This window comes from Diadema antillarum, unplaced genomic scaffold (genome assembly GCF_040938485.1).
Source record: "Diadema antillarum isolate AM-2024a unplaced genomic scaffold, OU_Dant_1.0 scf00000008, whole genome shotgun sequence".
Lineage (NCBI taxonomy): Eukaryota > Metazoa > Echinodermata > Echinoidea > Diadematoida > Diadematidae > Diadema > Diadema antillarum.
In genome coordinates, this window is record NW_027270897.1 from 5,361,520 (window position 1) to 5,375,476 (window position 13,957).

Below are 13,957 nucleotides of genomic sequence, written 5' to 3' on the forward strand. Positions count from 1 at the left end.
TTTGGGTTACAGCACCATATACATGTATCAAGAGAGTAGGCCTATTGTCAACAACTAGAGAAATCGTGAAATACGCCTTTCCCCAAAACGCACTAAACAAAGATAAATAAAATACAAATGACTAAATGAAAAACAAAAATACCACATCCATCTGTATCATACTCACAGGGTCTGTATAGGTCCGCCCTATTCCCCAGTCTTTGAAATGTTTACACAGAACCAGTACAGAACTCCTTTGTCACAAAACCATACAGGTTTTTTAAATGAAAATATGAATACAAACAAATGTATTACCCCACATCGAATGATTTTGAATGCATGTTGACCTCAACTCGACGCAGTTTAAAACATTTCATGAATTGCGCATAAGATTTCAAGTTTAATGGAGTTTTCAATTCAGATGAATTAAAGCAAACTTTTTAAAATGTTTCAATTAATGCTCTAAGAATTTACATGTTGAGAAAAGAATTGTAATCAATGGCAATTGTACGGTACTTGTACTTCATAATGTGTCTGTAGTATAAGGTACATGTATTTAATTTCATACATGCTTGACTTATGAGACCCAAGTAATGGGCTTTTGATTTACAGCTTTTTGGAAAACTCCCTTAGCTTACATCAAATATCAATCTTACGTGTCATGTATACTCTTGTAATGATTGTGCAAATGCACCACAGGTGACGTGTCTTGGTAAATTGTATCAATATGTGAAATGACTTTAACATTCTCTTGTTATCAATTATATGTACACTCGGTAAAAAAAAAAGTCAATCTGTGCAAAATAAATTTCTTTATTACACAATAACTGCAACTATATATTCAATTGTTATTACATGAGTGTGTGTGTAACAGGTGCATTGTAAGCAATACTTCCTATGTTGGATATAACATGTACACAATTCGCTCCCCTCCTCCACTCTCCTCTTTCTAGGCTCTTCTTTTGCCAAGCAACAGTTCTTGCAAAAGGACTACTAGTACATACACATGTTTAATACTGCAAACTTCTCTCTCCCATTATCTTCACAATGCAAACCTTCAAACAACACAGAGAATTTGAGTACATGATGTGCTACATTACTTTGTAATTGATGATAAAAAGGTGTTATGGAAATGCTAGTGCTGTTTTGTTTCACAAATGCACACGCGCACACACGCGCGCACACACACACACACACACACACATGCACACACACACACACACACACATTCAGTGTATTCTACCTAGCCATGGAATAACCCAAACACTTGACTCACTGTTTTGAAGACTTTCATTTTTCAAGAAATCACAGAACAGCTGTGACAAAAACACACCTGATGCACTCTAGATTTTACCATTGAATTACTGCAAAAACAACCTTTTGTCAGGGTGGAGCAGGATCATGGACACAATGTGTCATCAAAAAAATGTTCCTTTACTTTCACTGGAAGACGTTCAATAATAATTGAATCAAACAAATTTTAGGAGTATCAATACAGGCAACAACAGTGCATCCATAAAGTTCATGAACTTTAGATAGTTTGCTCATTACATAAGACTGAATACCCGACCCAATCCATGTTCAGAAAACACAAAAAGAAATAGATTTTCTTTCAAATAGCCAAATTTTTGTGATATTTTGTCTTCAAGAATTGACATTTCTACATGAATAGGCAGGATCAAGGAATGAATTAATGGACTGTATTACCAAAGATGAATTACGTTGTATGCAAAGACAAAGGACAACATGTACACTCAAGAAAGAAACACAATACATGTGCTTTAGCATTAATTTGCTCATAATAATGTATTTTTGTGTGTTGTGAGTATGTGCAAAAATTATACATTTTGTACTTTACTGTGATGCATAATGACCTACCAGGATACATCATTCACTGGTCTATGTACACACTGGTTACATCTGTCTCTTCTTATGATTACTTTCTTCTCTCTTTCTTTCTTTTTTTGTGCATTACATTGAGTCTCTTGTGACACTCATGAATGAGAGAGAAAAAAAATGTATTTCTGTATGTATGATACTTGTCCTTTACGATATTGTTTTCACATCATATGCACGTAATTTATGACTGAAAAGTTATCACTGAAACAGGTTTGCAGGAGGTTTGACAAACCCCTTAGTAGTATCAATGCTTACATTTAAACTTCACACTGACAGATAAGAAAAGGTGGTTATCACAAAAGGTGAAATCACAAACTAATTACTTGCCATTTGTAAAAGACATTCCCAAAATTTGTACAAACATTCTGAAACGATTGTATTGTGACAGCCTCCATAGTTTCCAATTTCCCAGAAACATTTATGTGTGTTTGCATTGGTGTCCCAATCTCTCCAACTTACATCAAAGAATGGATGAAAGAGACGCTTGGTCTGGTGAAAAGGACTATGAAAGAAATGCAGCTCTTTGACAAATTAGGCATTCATTCTCAAAGCAATTCCAACAAACATGCACATTTTACTAGAACCTTAAAATTGGTTTGATTCTGGGGCTTATTCCCTTAAAAGACATACCAAAATTGTTCATTGCAATAATAGCACATACAACAGCAATCCAAGTACTCATGACTGCTACCAGTCAGCAATTAAAGAAAAACAACAACTACAATTGTGAGTCACAATTATACCACTGCAACACTATATTTTACATACAAGGACTTGCATGACTGTGCAATTTGTGGAATGATAAACATAATACCTCAATTTCTCACTGTCATGAAATCTACAGAGCAAACTTAGGCACTTCTTCCTAGAAAATACTTTTCCCTGGTTGACAACACAACTGGTTCAATATCAAAATACTATTGTAGTGTGTGATGTTTGTGGCCATCATTGGAGTTTTGTCTAAACTGGCATTCACAAAAATCATCCCAACCAGTAAATTTAAGGAAATAGAATGAAATGACACAGGGTCAAAACAGAAAAGAATCTCTGAACAACTTTCAGCTGTTACTACTCTGATGGGTGAAGAAAAGTAAAGAACCTAAAACAGCTGTGTGCATATTTTGTTTACCTTGCTACACTGGATCTACTTTGAGAAAAATAATATCGTCTATGAAATACTATGACAAGCAAGACAGCTTGGAAAGATCCACTTCTTAACCCTGGAGGTAGCCTCTGTATGAGAAAAGAGAAAACAAAGGAAAAACAGATATGTAATCATCATAGCTTACTCTGCTGTAGAACAATTTCAATGGCACAAAAGAGAAAGAACATGCAAGGTGTACTATTATTAAACTGATGTCGTGCAAAATTTACATGGTATGATTTATCAACGGAAATGTACTGGTATCTGTAAAGAAAGAAATCTCTAATTCAATAAGAAATTAGACAATGACAATTTTAGGTTGATTTTACCATTACATGCAGAACTTAACTTTGTCATAGAAATTATTACACCCAATCTATACTCACGGTAGTTTCATCCTCATAAAGACCCGGCACATAAAAAAGGAGATGATTATGCAGATGAATCCAACAAGGAGGAGAAGGAAGCGGTTGAGCTTTGGCATTATAGTTGCATTTGACTTGTCTAGGACGACAAAGCCCAGGCCACCCATTGTGAAGAGGAAGCTTGAAGCTAATCCCTCCATTATGTATTGGCCATTCACCCTGTAAGGCATAAAAGCCACCTGTTCAAAACAAAAAACAAAACCAAAAAAACCACAGTATGAAATATTTCATGCACGTTAATATAATATAGATTTCACAGTTGATTACTCTTCAGGAACAAAACATGTGACATGCATCAGTATTACATTTGCAGCACTGCCCAGAGAAATGTGAAGACTGCTGAGTAGGTTAGCACTGTTTTAGCCATTCCTGAGAGGGTGATTGTAAAATGACAATTGCAAATTCTTGAAGAATAGGGCTTCACACAGATTGAGGTTAAACTACAAATAAGATATTACGGTTGAAAAGACAACTTACTGGTTTTTGATGTCCATTTTCATCTGTTGTTGATCCTACACTAGGTGGTTCCACGATAACATCATAGATGACACCTCAAGAGGAGAAAAATGTAAAGCAAAGCATTTATAAGCATTAAAAAATGTGACAAATCTGAACATGGATTTTAAAGACCCAATAGTGTGGAGATACCATGGAGTGGGAAGGCTGACCCAGCTCTGATATATTCAAGAATCCTCGTAATAATTTGTGTAGAGCTTTATCACTGGACTCTATGCACGTATACATACAACCAAGGAATCTTTACTGGAGTTACCAATGAGTGTACGCTTCGATGCACACGTTCGCTGATAGGCGCTATTCATTTTCTTTTTTTTTAAATGAACAGAGCATGAATATCAATTAAAGGGCAAGTTCCCCTTCATAGACATGTGGGTTGAGTGAATGCAGCAATATTAGTAGAACACATCAGCGAGATTTGAGGAAAGTCAGACAATCTGTTCAAAGGTTATGAATTTTTTAAGTTTCTGCTCAGTCACGGCTAGATGAGAAGACTACTATAGCTTGTGATGTCACATGTGTACAACGGTATAAAGAAAGAATGAAAAAAATTCAACATATTTTCATTTTTCTCACATAACAAAAGAATACTGAACTTCTATCTTTCAGAAGGCAGGGTGAATAATATTACCCTTAACATACGTCAGTAACAAGTCGAAGAAATGTGCACTTTCTTCAAAAGAACTTTTTTTTTTAAAATTCTCTTTTTATTTTCCTTTATATATCGATGTACATTTGTATGCATGTAACATCATACACTGTAGTAGTCTTCTCATCCAGCAGTGACTGCGCTGATACTTTAAAAATTCATAACTTTTGACATCACTAACATGTCCTACTAATATTGTTGCATTCACTCAAATCACATGTATATGAAGGTGGACTTGTCCTTTCAATCTGGCCACCCATGAATCCCCATGTTGATGGGTCTTTGAGCAGCACCTTAATAGTACTCTTGTCCTGCAGGAGTAATTCTCACAACAGATGATACCGTCATCATCAAATGGCAGCATCATATATGAAAATGTTTGCAACTCATCCCACCTTACCAGTGGTTGTGGACCACACATCTGAACAGTGAATATTTGGTTAGTGTGATTATAGTCCAAGTCATATGCATTTCCTTTTGAAATTGCAAGGTGTGGGTGCAACTGACTTTTTAAGGCAAAATCATGCCATAGACATAGATAAGACCCAACCACAGATATGTTCTTTCTTGGGGTGCAGAGTGAAGCTTCCTTTTGATTTTGTTATGTATCATCATGACATGACCTATCCCACTTACAAACATGTATACAAATCCAGGGACTACTGTCCCTTAAAAGACAGGTTCACCTTCATATTTTACAGAAGTACATGTGATATGAATTGACAGAATGCAGCAACATGCAGAATGTGACATCCCCTACTGCCCTAGCCAGACAGAATTCAAACGGGCGCAATTCGCAATGCACGTTCAATGTCAATGTACGCATGCATACTTCAACATGGCAGGGCAGGGATGCTGAAAAGTTTTTAGCACTTTTTGGGTGACCCCAATTCTTACACTAGATTTAAACAGTGCATGCTCTGGAAAATTTTTGCATTTTGATGGCAAAATTTGGGATTTTTAATGGATTTTTGGAGGTGACTATAAGGCCTTAGTTAAAGGGCTAGCTAGCTATGAATATAGGCTTTCCTCAGTGTTGTGGACGACAATGCAATGACAATGACCCTGTGTCGAGCGTGTTAAATGGCCAAATAGTGCGATATAAACATAAATATGCTATGCATATGCATGGATGTGTGTGTTGTGACAATATCATTGTCAATAATTTGCTGGGTTGTGATTTAGTGACAATCAGACAGATTCTGGCAGTCGGTCAAATAAATTTGTCGGCTTACTCTTAAATTGGAGAATCTACATCATTCATACATCATCAGAGACTCCAACCCAAAGCACCTTCTGGGGGGCATTTCATGAAGCAACTTGTCAGTGATTTTCACCGACAAATTTGCTATCAGCCAATCAGATGCAAGGATTTCAGTAGCTTTTAACAGTTGTCAGTGTAAATCACTGACAAAAAGTTTCATGAAACGGTCCCCAGGAGATTCTCCCGCCTGAAACCCCTAGCAAACGGGAGACTCCAAGTTGATGTATGCGAAGTGCAAAGTTCCTAGGGTACTAGATGCTCTCTCAAGAGTCTCTGGTGCTATCTAAGGCTTATTTTTTCAACATTACGATAGCAATTAAGTAAGAAATCCTTTCCAACGGGAGACACAGAGGCAGAGCCAGGGCGCGCCGCCGGGCGGGAGAAATTAAATCTCAAGCGGGAGAACGGGATATTTTGCAAAAATGGATTTTCGGCGGGAGATCTCCCGTCGAAAACGGGAGAGTTGGAGTCTCTGCATCATGCCATGTATTGTAAATTTACATCATATGATTTATAGATGACCTTTATAATTATGTATAGTTGGACTGATCAGGTTACAACTTACACAATTTTTAGTACATGGCATGGGGCAATTGTGAGATTCAAAGAAACAGACTTACATCGAAGCATTGAAATGGACTTACTTAAAACATCAACTTACCACCTGTTACCAAGAAATATGATGCCAAGACAAAGAAATAGACTGTCATGGCCGACGGTGCGTGAATCCATGATGGTTTCTTCAGCTTTAGATGAGGGCATTCTAGGACTGTGAACGGGATTGAGTAGAGTCGCTCCATTTTGCATGTAGTAAGCGGTGGCAGAGGCTCCAACACGATCGATCGTACGGATCGTGCACTGGATCCCCCGTGTGTGATCGCCATACGTACAGCTTTTTGCAGTGCGTCGTGCCTTGGTTCCTGCCAGAGAAGCCACGTCGTCGAATGTATAGTCTTTGATCCAGGCATTAACTATTCAATTCCTCACTTTTGGTATTCATCTGAAAATTCATGATCTTATTTTCCACTTACCATATACTCTATATATACCCAAATACTTTATCCATGTATTTTGAAAATGGAATGATATCTTTGTAGCTGTCAAATGATTAGCTGAACTTTGAAAGCTACGTTGTAGTAACAGATCTATAGCCTAATTACTACAACCCTATAAGAACTCACCACCTTTTCTTTTTACACGACTGTTTAAAAATACACTACAGAACTACAGTGGTAGCTGGTTACCTCTCACCTCCCTGGTTACAGCGAGTACAGCGAGGTCCTCTGGACCTGGAAATTTTGTTGTATGTGTGTACACGCATAATTATATGAATACATGATTTATGTATGCTGAAGTATATACACACATATTTTATATGGGTGTACATGGGTACCTTGTGGCTTGATGTCCTTTTTGTGTCAGGCATCCCTTTGCATCGTGTTTTCAATGTACTTTCTGATTATTATATTTGTTCATACATGTCAGGCGCGCCGGAAGCAGTTTTGGATTGGGGGGGGGGGGGGGGGGGCAAACATTGGAGGGGGCTCAAGATTAGACCATGCATATGTTACACAATATACACATACACATACACACACACACACGCACACACATCTATTATATATATATATATATATATATATATATATATATATATATATATATATGTAAAGTGGCGTACGGTGGGTCGAAACATGGGGGGAACCATAAAGTAATTTTAGACGGTCTGTATGCTTACAAGTGCGTGTGTGCGTGAGCAATAATGGGACTACAATACATTATGGAATGTGATACATTCAACAACACAGTCATTGAGGAACATTGTAAGTTTTCCTTACATGGATTATGGAATGACGGTGTGAAACGATCGACAAATTATATACTATCAGCAACATAAGGTGAATGGCATAACAATAAAATGCGAGCGAGCGAAGCGAGCGAGCTTGAAAATTTTGATATTCTACAGTTCCAAAACTGGAGTTTTAATTGTAGCTCTATATTTCGCTTTGGAAATAAATGGGGGCGCATCGGGCGCAACTGCTGGCAATTATTGGCAGCAACATTAGGAGAATGGCATAACAATTCAATGCGAGCGAGCGAAGCGAGCAAGCTTGAAAATTTTGACATTCTACAGTCCCAAAACTGGGGTTTGTAGCTATATCTTTCACTTTGGAAATTAATGGGGCGGCGCATCGGGCGCAACTGCTGGCAATTACTGGCAGTAACATTAGGAGAATGGCATAACGATTCAATGCGAGCGAGCTTGAGAATTTTGACATTTTATAGTTCAAAAACTCCCGTTTGTAGTTATATTTTTTCGCTTTGGAAATTAAGGGGGGGGGGCATCGGGCGCAACTGCTGGCAATTACTGGCAGCAACGTTAGGAGAGTGGCATAACGATTCAATGCGAGCGAGCGAAGCGAGCGAGCTTGAAAATTTTGACATTTTACAGTCCAAAAGCTGCCGTTTGTAGCCATATTTTTTCCCTTTTATTCATATATTATACATATTTATTTCATTTTCTTTGTTTATTCATTTATTTTTATTATTATCATTTTTTATTCTTTTTTTTTTTGGGGGGGGGGGCAAAAATGCGTTTTGCCCCCCCCACTTTTTGGATGGGGGGGGGGCAGCCGCCCCCCCCCCCCCTGGCCCCCCCCCCCCCACTTCCGGCGCCTATATATGTATGTTAACATCATGTTTGTTGTATTTTACAGTTACAAAGACATTGTAAATTTCTCATACTCCGAAAGGTGGGGTTGCTAGAAATTGTTCAAATAAACATCAAACTTCAAACTTCAAACTCCCCAATCCTCGATGACGAATGGCAAACTTCTCTCTCTCCCTCCCCTCCCCTCACCCCACTACCAGAGACTCCAACTCTCCGCTTTCGACGGGAGATCTCCAACTGAAAGCCAATTTTTGTAAAATCTCCCGTTCTCCCGCTCGAGATTTAATTTCTCCTGCCCTGGCTCTGTGTCTCCCGTTGGAAAAGATTCTCTTATTGCCAAGTGCAGGCAGTAGGCTCTAGAAGAAAAGTGTCACCGAAATTTATGTTGAAAAATAATATAAGCCTTAGATACATAGCACGAGAGAGCATCTAAAACCCTTGACCGAAAGATCGGTCTGTATCTGCATGGTCGTCGGGGAAAATCATGTTCCGCGGAGACTGCGTCAGGTTTCATGGATCCCCTCCTTATACGGAGGAGAGCGATCCGTCTCCCGTTTGTGGGTTTCAGGCGGGATAATCTCCAGATCAGAATGTTCTTGGCATCTCTGCCACGTCCATCTCTCCACTCCCTCCCCCCCCCCTCTCTCTCTCTCTCTCTCCCTCTCTCTCCCTCTCTCTCTCTCTCTCTTATCCTCTGGTCGAGGACTATTCAACTACACAAAAATAGAGGGTAAGAAAGCAATATCATTCCCTTGCCTTCTAATGGGTGACTTTTCCAGGCTGGAACCTATATGCCGAGAGATTCTCTATATTTTCGTTGTAATGGTAGGCCTATACATTATCTTTGAACATAATTATGAGACATCATAAACTGTTGAAGCCTTTCTCATCCAGCCGTGACGGTATACTCATGAAAACACATGAGCCGAGTAGTAAAAGAAAAAAAATCATAACTTTGACAACTCAACAGATTATCCGATACGTGGGGGGGGGGGGGGGGCAAAACTTGGAAGATCTGTGTGAGGGAGCGCAGCGACAGAGTGGGGGATCTAGGGCGTATCCCCCTGCCCTCCCACAAGGAAAATTTTGCATTTTCAGGCCTGAACATTCAGAGATCTGGTGCACACACAAGGGGAAATATTTTGATTTTTTTTTCTCTATAAATCTTAAGAAATATAAATATTCAGCAAATGAGATTGGCTAAATCGCGATATCTCAGCTCTTGTTTCGCATGTGCGTCTTAGTATAGTATAGAAGGTGTAGGGGGTGTGGGAGCAAAGGGGGTACCCACCTCACGACGGAGTTTTTTTTAAAAAATAAACAAAACGTTGTGATGCACACTTTCGGTGGAATATTCGGAAAATTAACAATCCCCTAAAACTGTACTTAAATATCCTGTTTACCTTTGGGAACAGTGATTTTAAAAATGATCAAGATATCACAATCATTATTAATGCATATGCGGAGGTTTGAACAAAACATCCTACCATATTTTGCCATAAAGCCTAAGATATAAGAAGATATCAGTATATTTCTCAATAAACTGTAACTGTACGGTTTAGTCTGGACACATTTTTCTTATAACTGTTAGTGTTCACATTTTGTATATTTAACAATACTTACACCGATTTTACTGATTCAAATTTTTACAGTGGTTGTTTCTATCCCTATATCTCATTTAGAACCAGTTATTTTAAAGCACTAATGCTGGATTTTTGTTTCATCTGCAAAACGTAGCGTATTATGCCTTTAAGGGGGGATCAAGCAAGGGAAGGGTGCTGGGGGGAGGGGTATAGGTATACAATGTATCCCCCTCCCATTTGAGGGAGATTATGCATTTAAAAAAAAAAAGAAGTGTTATACGATCTGGTGCTCACTTTTGGTGGATTAGGCCTACATGGAAATTCACCAATCAGTGTAGTTTGTGGAAGAAGACCAAGCAGGGAGAAATACGGGAGGAGTATTTTCCCCATAGGGCTTTATACATGCATCCATTCTATAGAAAGGGGATGGGTGATTGTAAGGGGACATCCTCCTCTAACATGAGGGAACTTAAGATTTTTGTGTGTCTTTTAATGACAAATCTTGTGCACATTCTTAAAAATGAAATATTCGGATTTTTTTTTCTCTTTGAAAGTATAAACTAAACCTATAGAAAGGAACCAAGCCGGGGGGGGGGGGGGGGTTGATACATCGAAGTGAGATGATGTCGTATAGGCATTTTTAAATGGAATATTTAGGAAATATAAATAAAAAAATGTGCTACATCTATGAAGCGGAATGGGGGGAGGGAGGGGTTGATTCAGGCATTCAGAAAAAGAAATGAATGAAGACAGAGAGGACTTTGTAAGTATGATACATATACGTGAACATCAACACCCGGCTTCCATCGAAACATAGGACCCTTCTTGTGGTATAGGGTCCATGATCGAAAGTATAGGCCTAGGCCTATACTTGTTAGTACACCCACTCTTGGGACGGATCTAGGAATTCCGTAAAGGGGAGGCGCCTTTATAAAATTAAAGGGGAAAATTAATGGGGAGCGCATGCTCTCCCCCCCCCCCCCATTTTTTGTTTTTGTTTTGTTGTAACAAAATATAAAGAGGGAGCTCGCGCCCGGTTATCAATGGTGGGCCCCCTCTGGATCCGCCACTGAACTGGGGGGCGTTTCATCAACGAGTTCGTCGGAGTTTTCACCGACGAATTTGCTATCAGCCAATCAGACCAAGGATTTCATTAGCTTTTAACAGTTGTCAGTGTAAATCCTTGCGTCTGATTGGCTGATAGCAAATTTGTCGGTGAAAACTCCGACGAACTCGTTGATGAAACGCCCCCCTGATCTCTATTTCCGACACCACGGTTCCCTTCCACTATTCTGTTTTTATCCATAGATGGCGACACACACGGTACGCTCGTGGGTACGCTCACAGAACTCAGAGTTCTGTGGGTACGCTCTCCGGTGGATGCACTGAGTTGCGGTCTGACTATTGGTGTGCGCTTGCGTGCCTCGAGGTCTGAGTTGTTTATTATTAGTGATAGGTAGGCCTATACAATGTCATAAATAAACTCGCAAAAATTTTTGTATCTTCATTCTTTTCCTTTACATAAAAAATAGGGGCATATGTATACTCTATATGTTAGATTTGTCCGTAGGGATTTATATAGTAGGACCTAATTTACAGAAAGCAGGGAGGTGCTCACCTCCCTGCAGAAAGGAAAGGGAGCTATATAGGGACCAGGGAGGCGAGACACCTCCCTGCAGGGACATAGATCGAAAAACGTATGCTAAATCGAAAGAAACCAGGGAGATGAAAGAGAGCGTCTCTTCCACCTCCCTGGGACCCTGACTACAGTCTGCATCAAAACTTGATTTAAACAAATTTATATCTTATATATACACTGTATTTCAAAATGTAATATAGTCAAAACCTGCCTTAGCGGCCACAGCCGCACGACCACTAAACCTATACTAAAAACTTGTCTTTATATGCTGTGTATAGCGGCCCATTTTTTTCGTCATCGGGTGACCGCTACAGACAATATTTTGACTGTACACACGGCACAAGCACATACCAATTCTGCCCATCAAAGAGCATAAACGGGTTCGATTGCAAGAAAGCGACCCAATGATAATTTATCATTGTGTCAGTATACTGCATAATGGCTTAATATGCATGCAGTTTCAACAGTGGGTTATAGCGGTGATGACTGAAACGTGAAAGCAGCCTATTTCCATGATTGTTCTCCGTTATGTCAAGTATAGCTGCATCTATAGCTCCATAGTTATACTCAGACAACTATACAAGTAGTATAGGCCTTAGTATTATACTTGGGCAAGCCTAATACATCCAACAATTATTCTTGCGATGACAGTTTTCTGCATGACGAAATCAGATGTAGGCCTTTACACCTACTGAGAGCTTTAATACACTGTACTCGTATAAGAAGCTAATTGAAAAAATAATGATTGATTTCGAGGTGACAGGAAAAGCACAATTTTTATGATAGGGACGTCCAGTCACCGAGGAATCTCACTTCTTCAATCAAAATCAAAATAATGATATTATATAAATGGGTTAGTCAAATATCGGTTAGTGATTGGCTAAACACAGTCACTCTGTGGAGGCACATTGGTTGTTCGCGCTCATGGGCAGAACATTTTGTAATGTTTTCCAATGGCAAAACATTTTCACGTAACAAAGTGACAAACGATTTTACCAAACGATTGAACGATCATTTATTTTTCACGCAATCGATAGGATAAATTCGCCTGCTAGTATTCCATACAATGTGAAAAAGCAGAATAGATGACCGATTATTGTAAGTGTGATAATTTGACTAACCCATATGATAAGAAATATAACAAATGATGACTTTTGTTGTCGGGAACATGTACCAAACGTTCCAATCTCAGGGTTTGAAATGCTATTTGGGGAAGCTATAAGTCCCGAGACGAAACTTATAACCTCCCTCAACAGCATTTGAAACCCTTCGGATGGAACATTCGGTACATACTATGTTTCCTCCCCTCTAGTCATCATCTATATAATGTACCCCGTTTTTTAATGATCATTTCTGCTGATATTGATTCTCTATACCTTTATTCACATTGTGCGTATATTAATGTTATCAATAATATTAAATGTTGAGATGGGGAAAAATGAAATGTACTTGAACTGGAAGAAAAATCCATAATTTTGCTAGAGGTTCGACTCTGGTAGTACACATGATTTATATTTTTCTTTTCATCCTGGTCAAACAAAAATGTGACTTTTTTTTTTAAATCTTTTTGCAGCATAATTATGACCAGTGTACCGCGTGCAATAGAATTGATTTTACAAATCTATTTTTTTAGTATATACCGCAGTAGCACTTTGCACGTGCCATTGGTGAATAGGGAATATAGGCCCCCGTGGTATATGCCACGAATATAGTAGGCCTATCATATTCATGGTATAGGACACTATATTGAATATGACATCACAGTAGGCCCTATAATAATGGTACTTTTTTTTTCTCTATCGGCACTTGTCTTAACAGAGTGCCTATATAGTGTTATGTTTTGTCACTTACTGCTGTGAAGACCAATCAGCAGACAAGATTTAATTATTGAAGGGTATTATACAAAATATTTTCCCTGAGAGTTTCTGGTTAAAAATTATAGGCAGAGGCGACGCCAAAATAGTAGGGACCTACTTTTCACCTCGTGGCTTTTCTGTCAGTGAACAGTATATAGGCCTAATCATACCACTACGCAGAGTAGGCCTGAATGTATTTTTCAAAAAGTGGTCCGAGATGATTGCTTACAATATTGCTTTGTGACATAATTTCATAGATAGTGTGGTACTTTTTGGATAATATCATAAAAATAGTGATTCCATTTCAAGAAGCCACGTTTTTACAAGTGTGT

General features: G+C 38.8%; 1 protein-coding gene across 1 annotated transcript; it reads right to left on the minus strand.

Annotated features, from left to right (window-relative positions):
* Positions 1–2,105: 2,105 nt before the first annotated feature.
* LOC139718278 (oligosaccharyltransferase complex subunit ostc-B-like) lies at positions 2,106–6,726 on the minus strand. The gene is made up of 4 exons (XM_071629765.1): positions 6,538–6,726; positions 3,925–3,998; positions 3,409–3,626; positions 2,106–3,111 (listed from the first exon to the last, which is right to left on the minus strand). Exons 1-4 carry the CDS (start codon positions 6,674–6,676, stop codon positions 3,093–3,095), a joined length of 450 nt encoding a protein of 149 aa, XP_071485866.1. The 5' UTR covers positions 6,677–6,726; the 3' UTR covers positions 2,106–3,092.
* Between the last annotated feature and the right edge of the window lie 7,231 nt (positions 6,727–13,957).

Coding starts and splice junctions, on each gene's coding strand:
- LOC139718278 (XM_071629765.1), bottom strand. CDS start 6,676: ATGGAGCGACTCTACTCAATCCCGTTCACAGTCCTAGAATGCCCTCAT. Junction 3,999..6,537: donor ATATTTCTTGGTAACAGGTG/GTAAGTTGATGT, acceptor TCTCCTCTTGAG/GTGTCATCTATGATGTTATC. Junction 3,627..3,924: donor AAAATGGACATCAAAAACCA/GTAAGTTGTCTT, acceptor TGTTTTGAACAG/GTGGCTTTTATGCCTTACAG.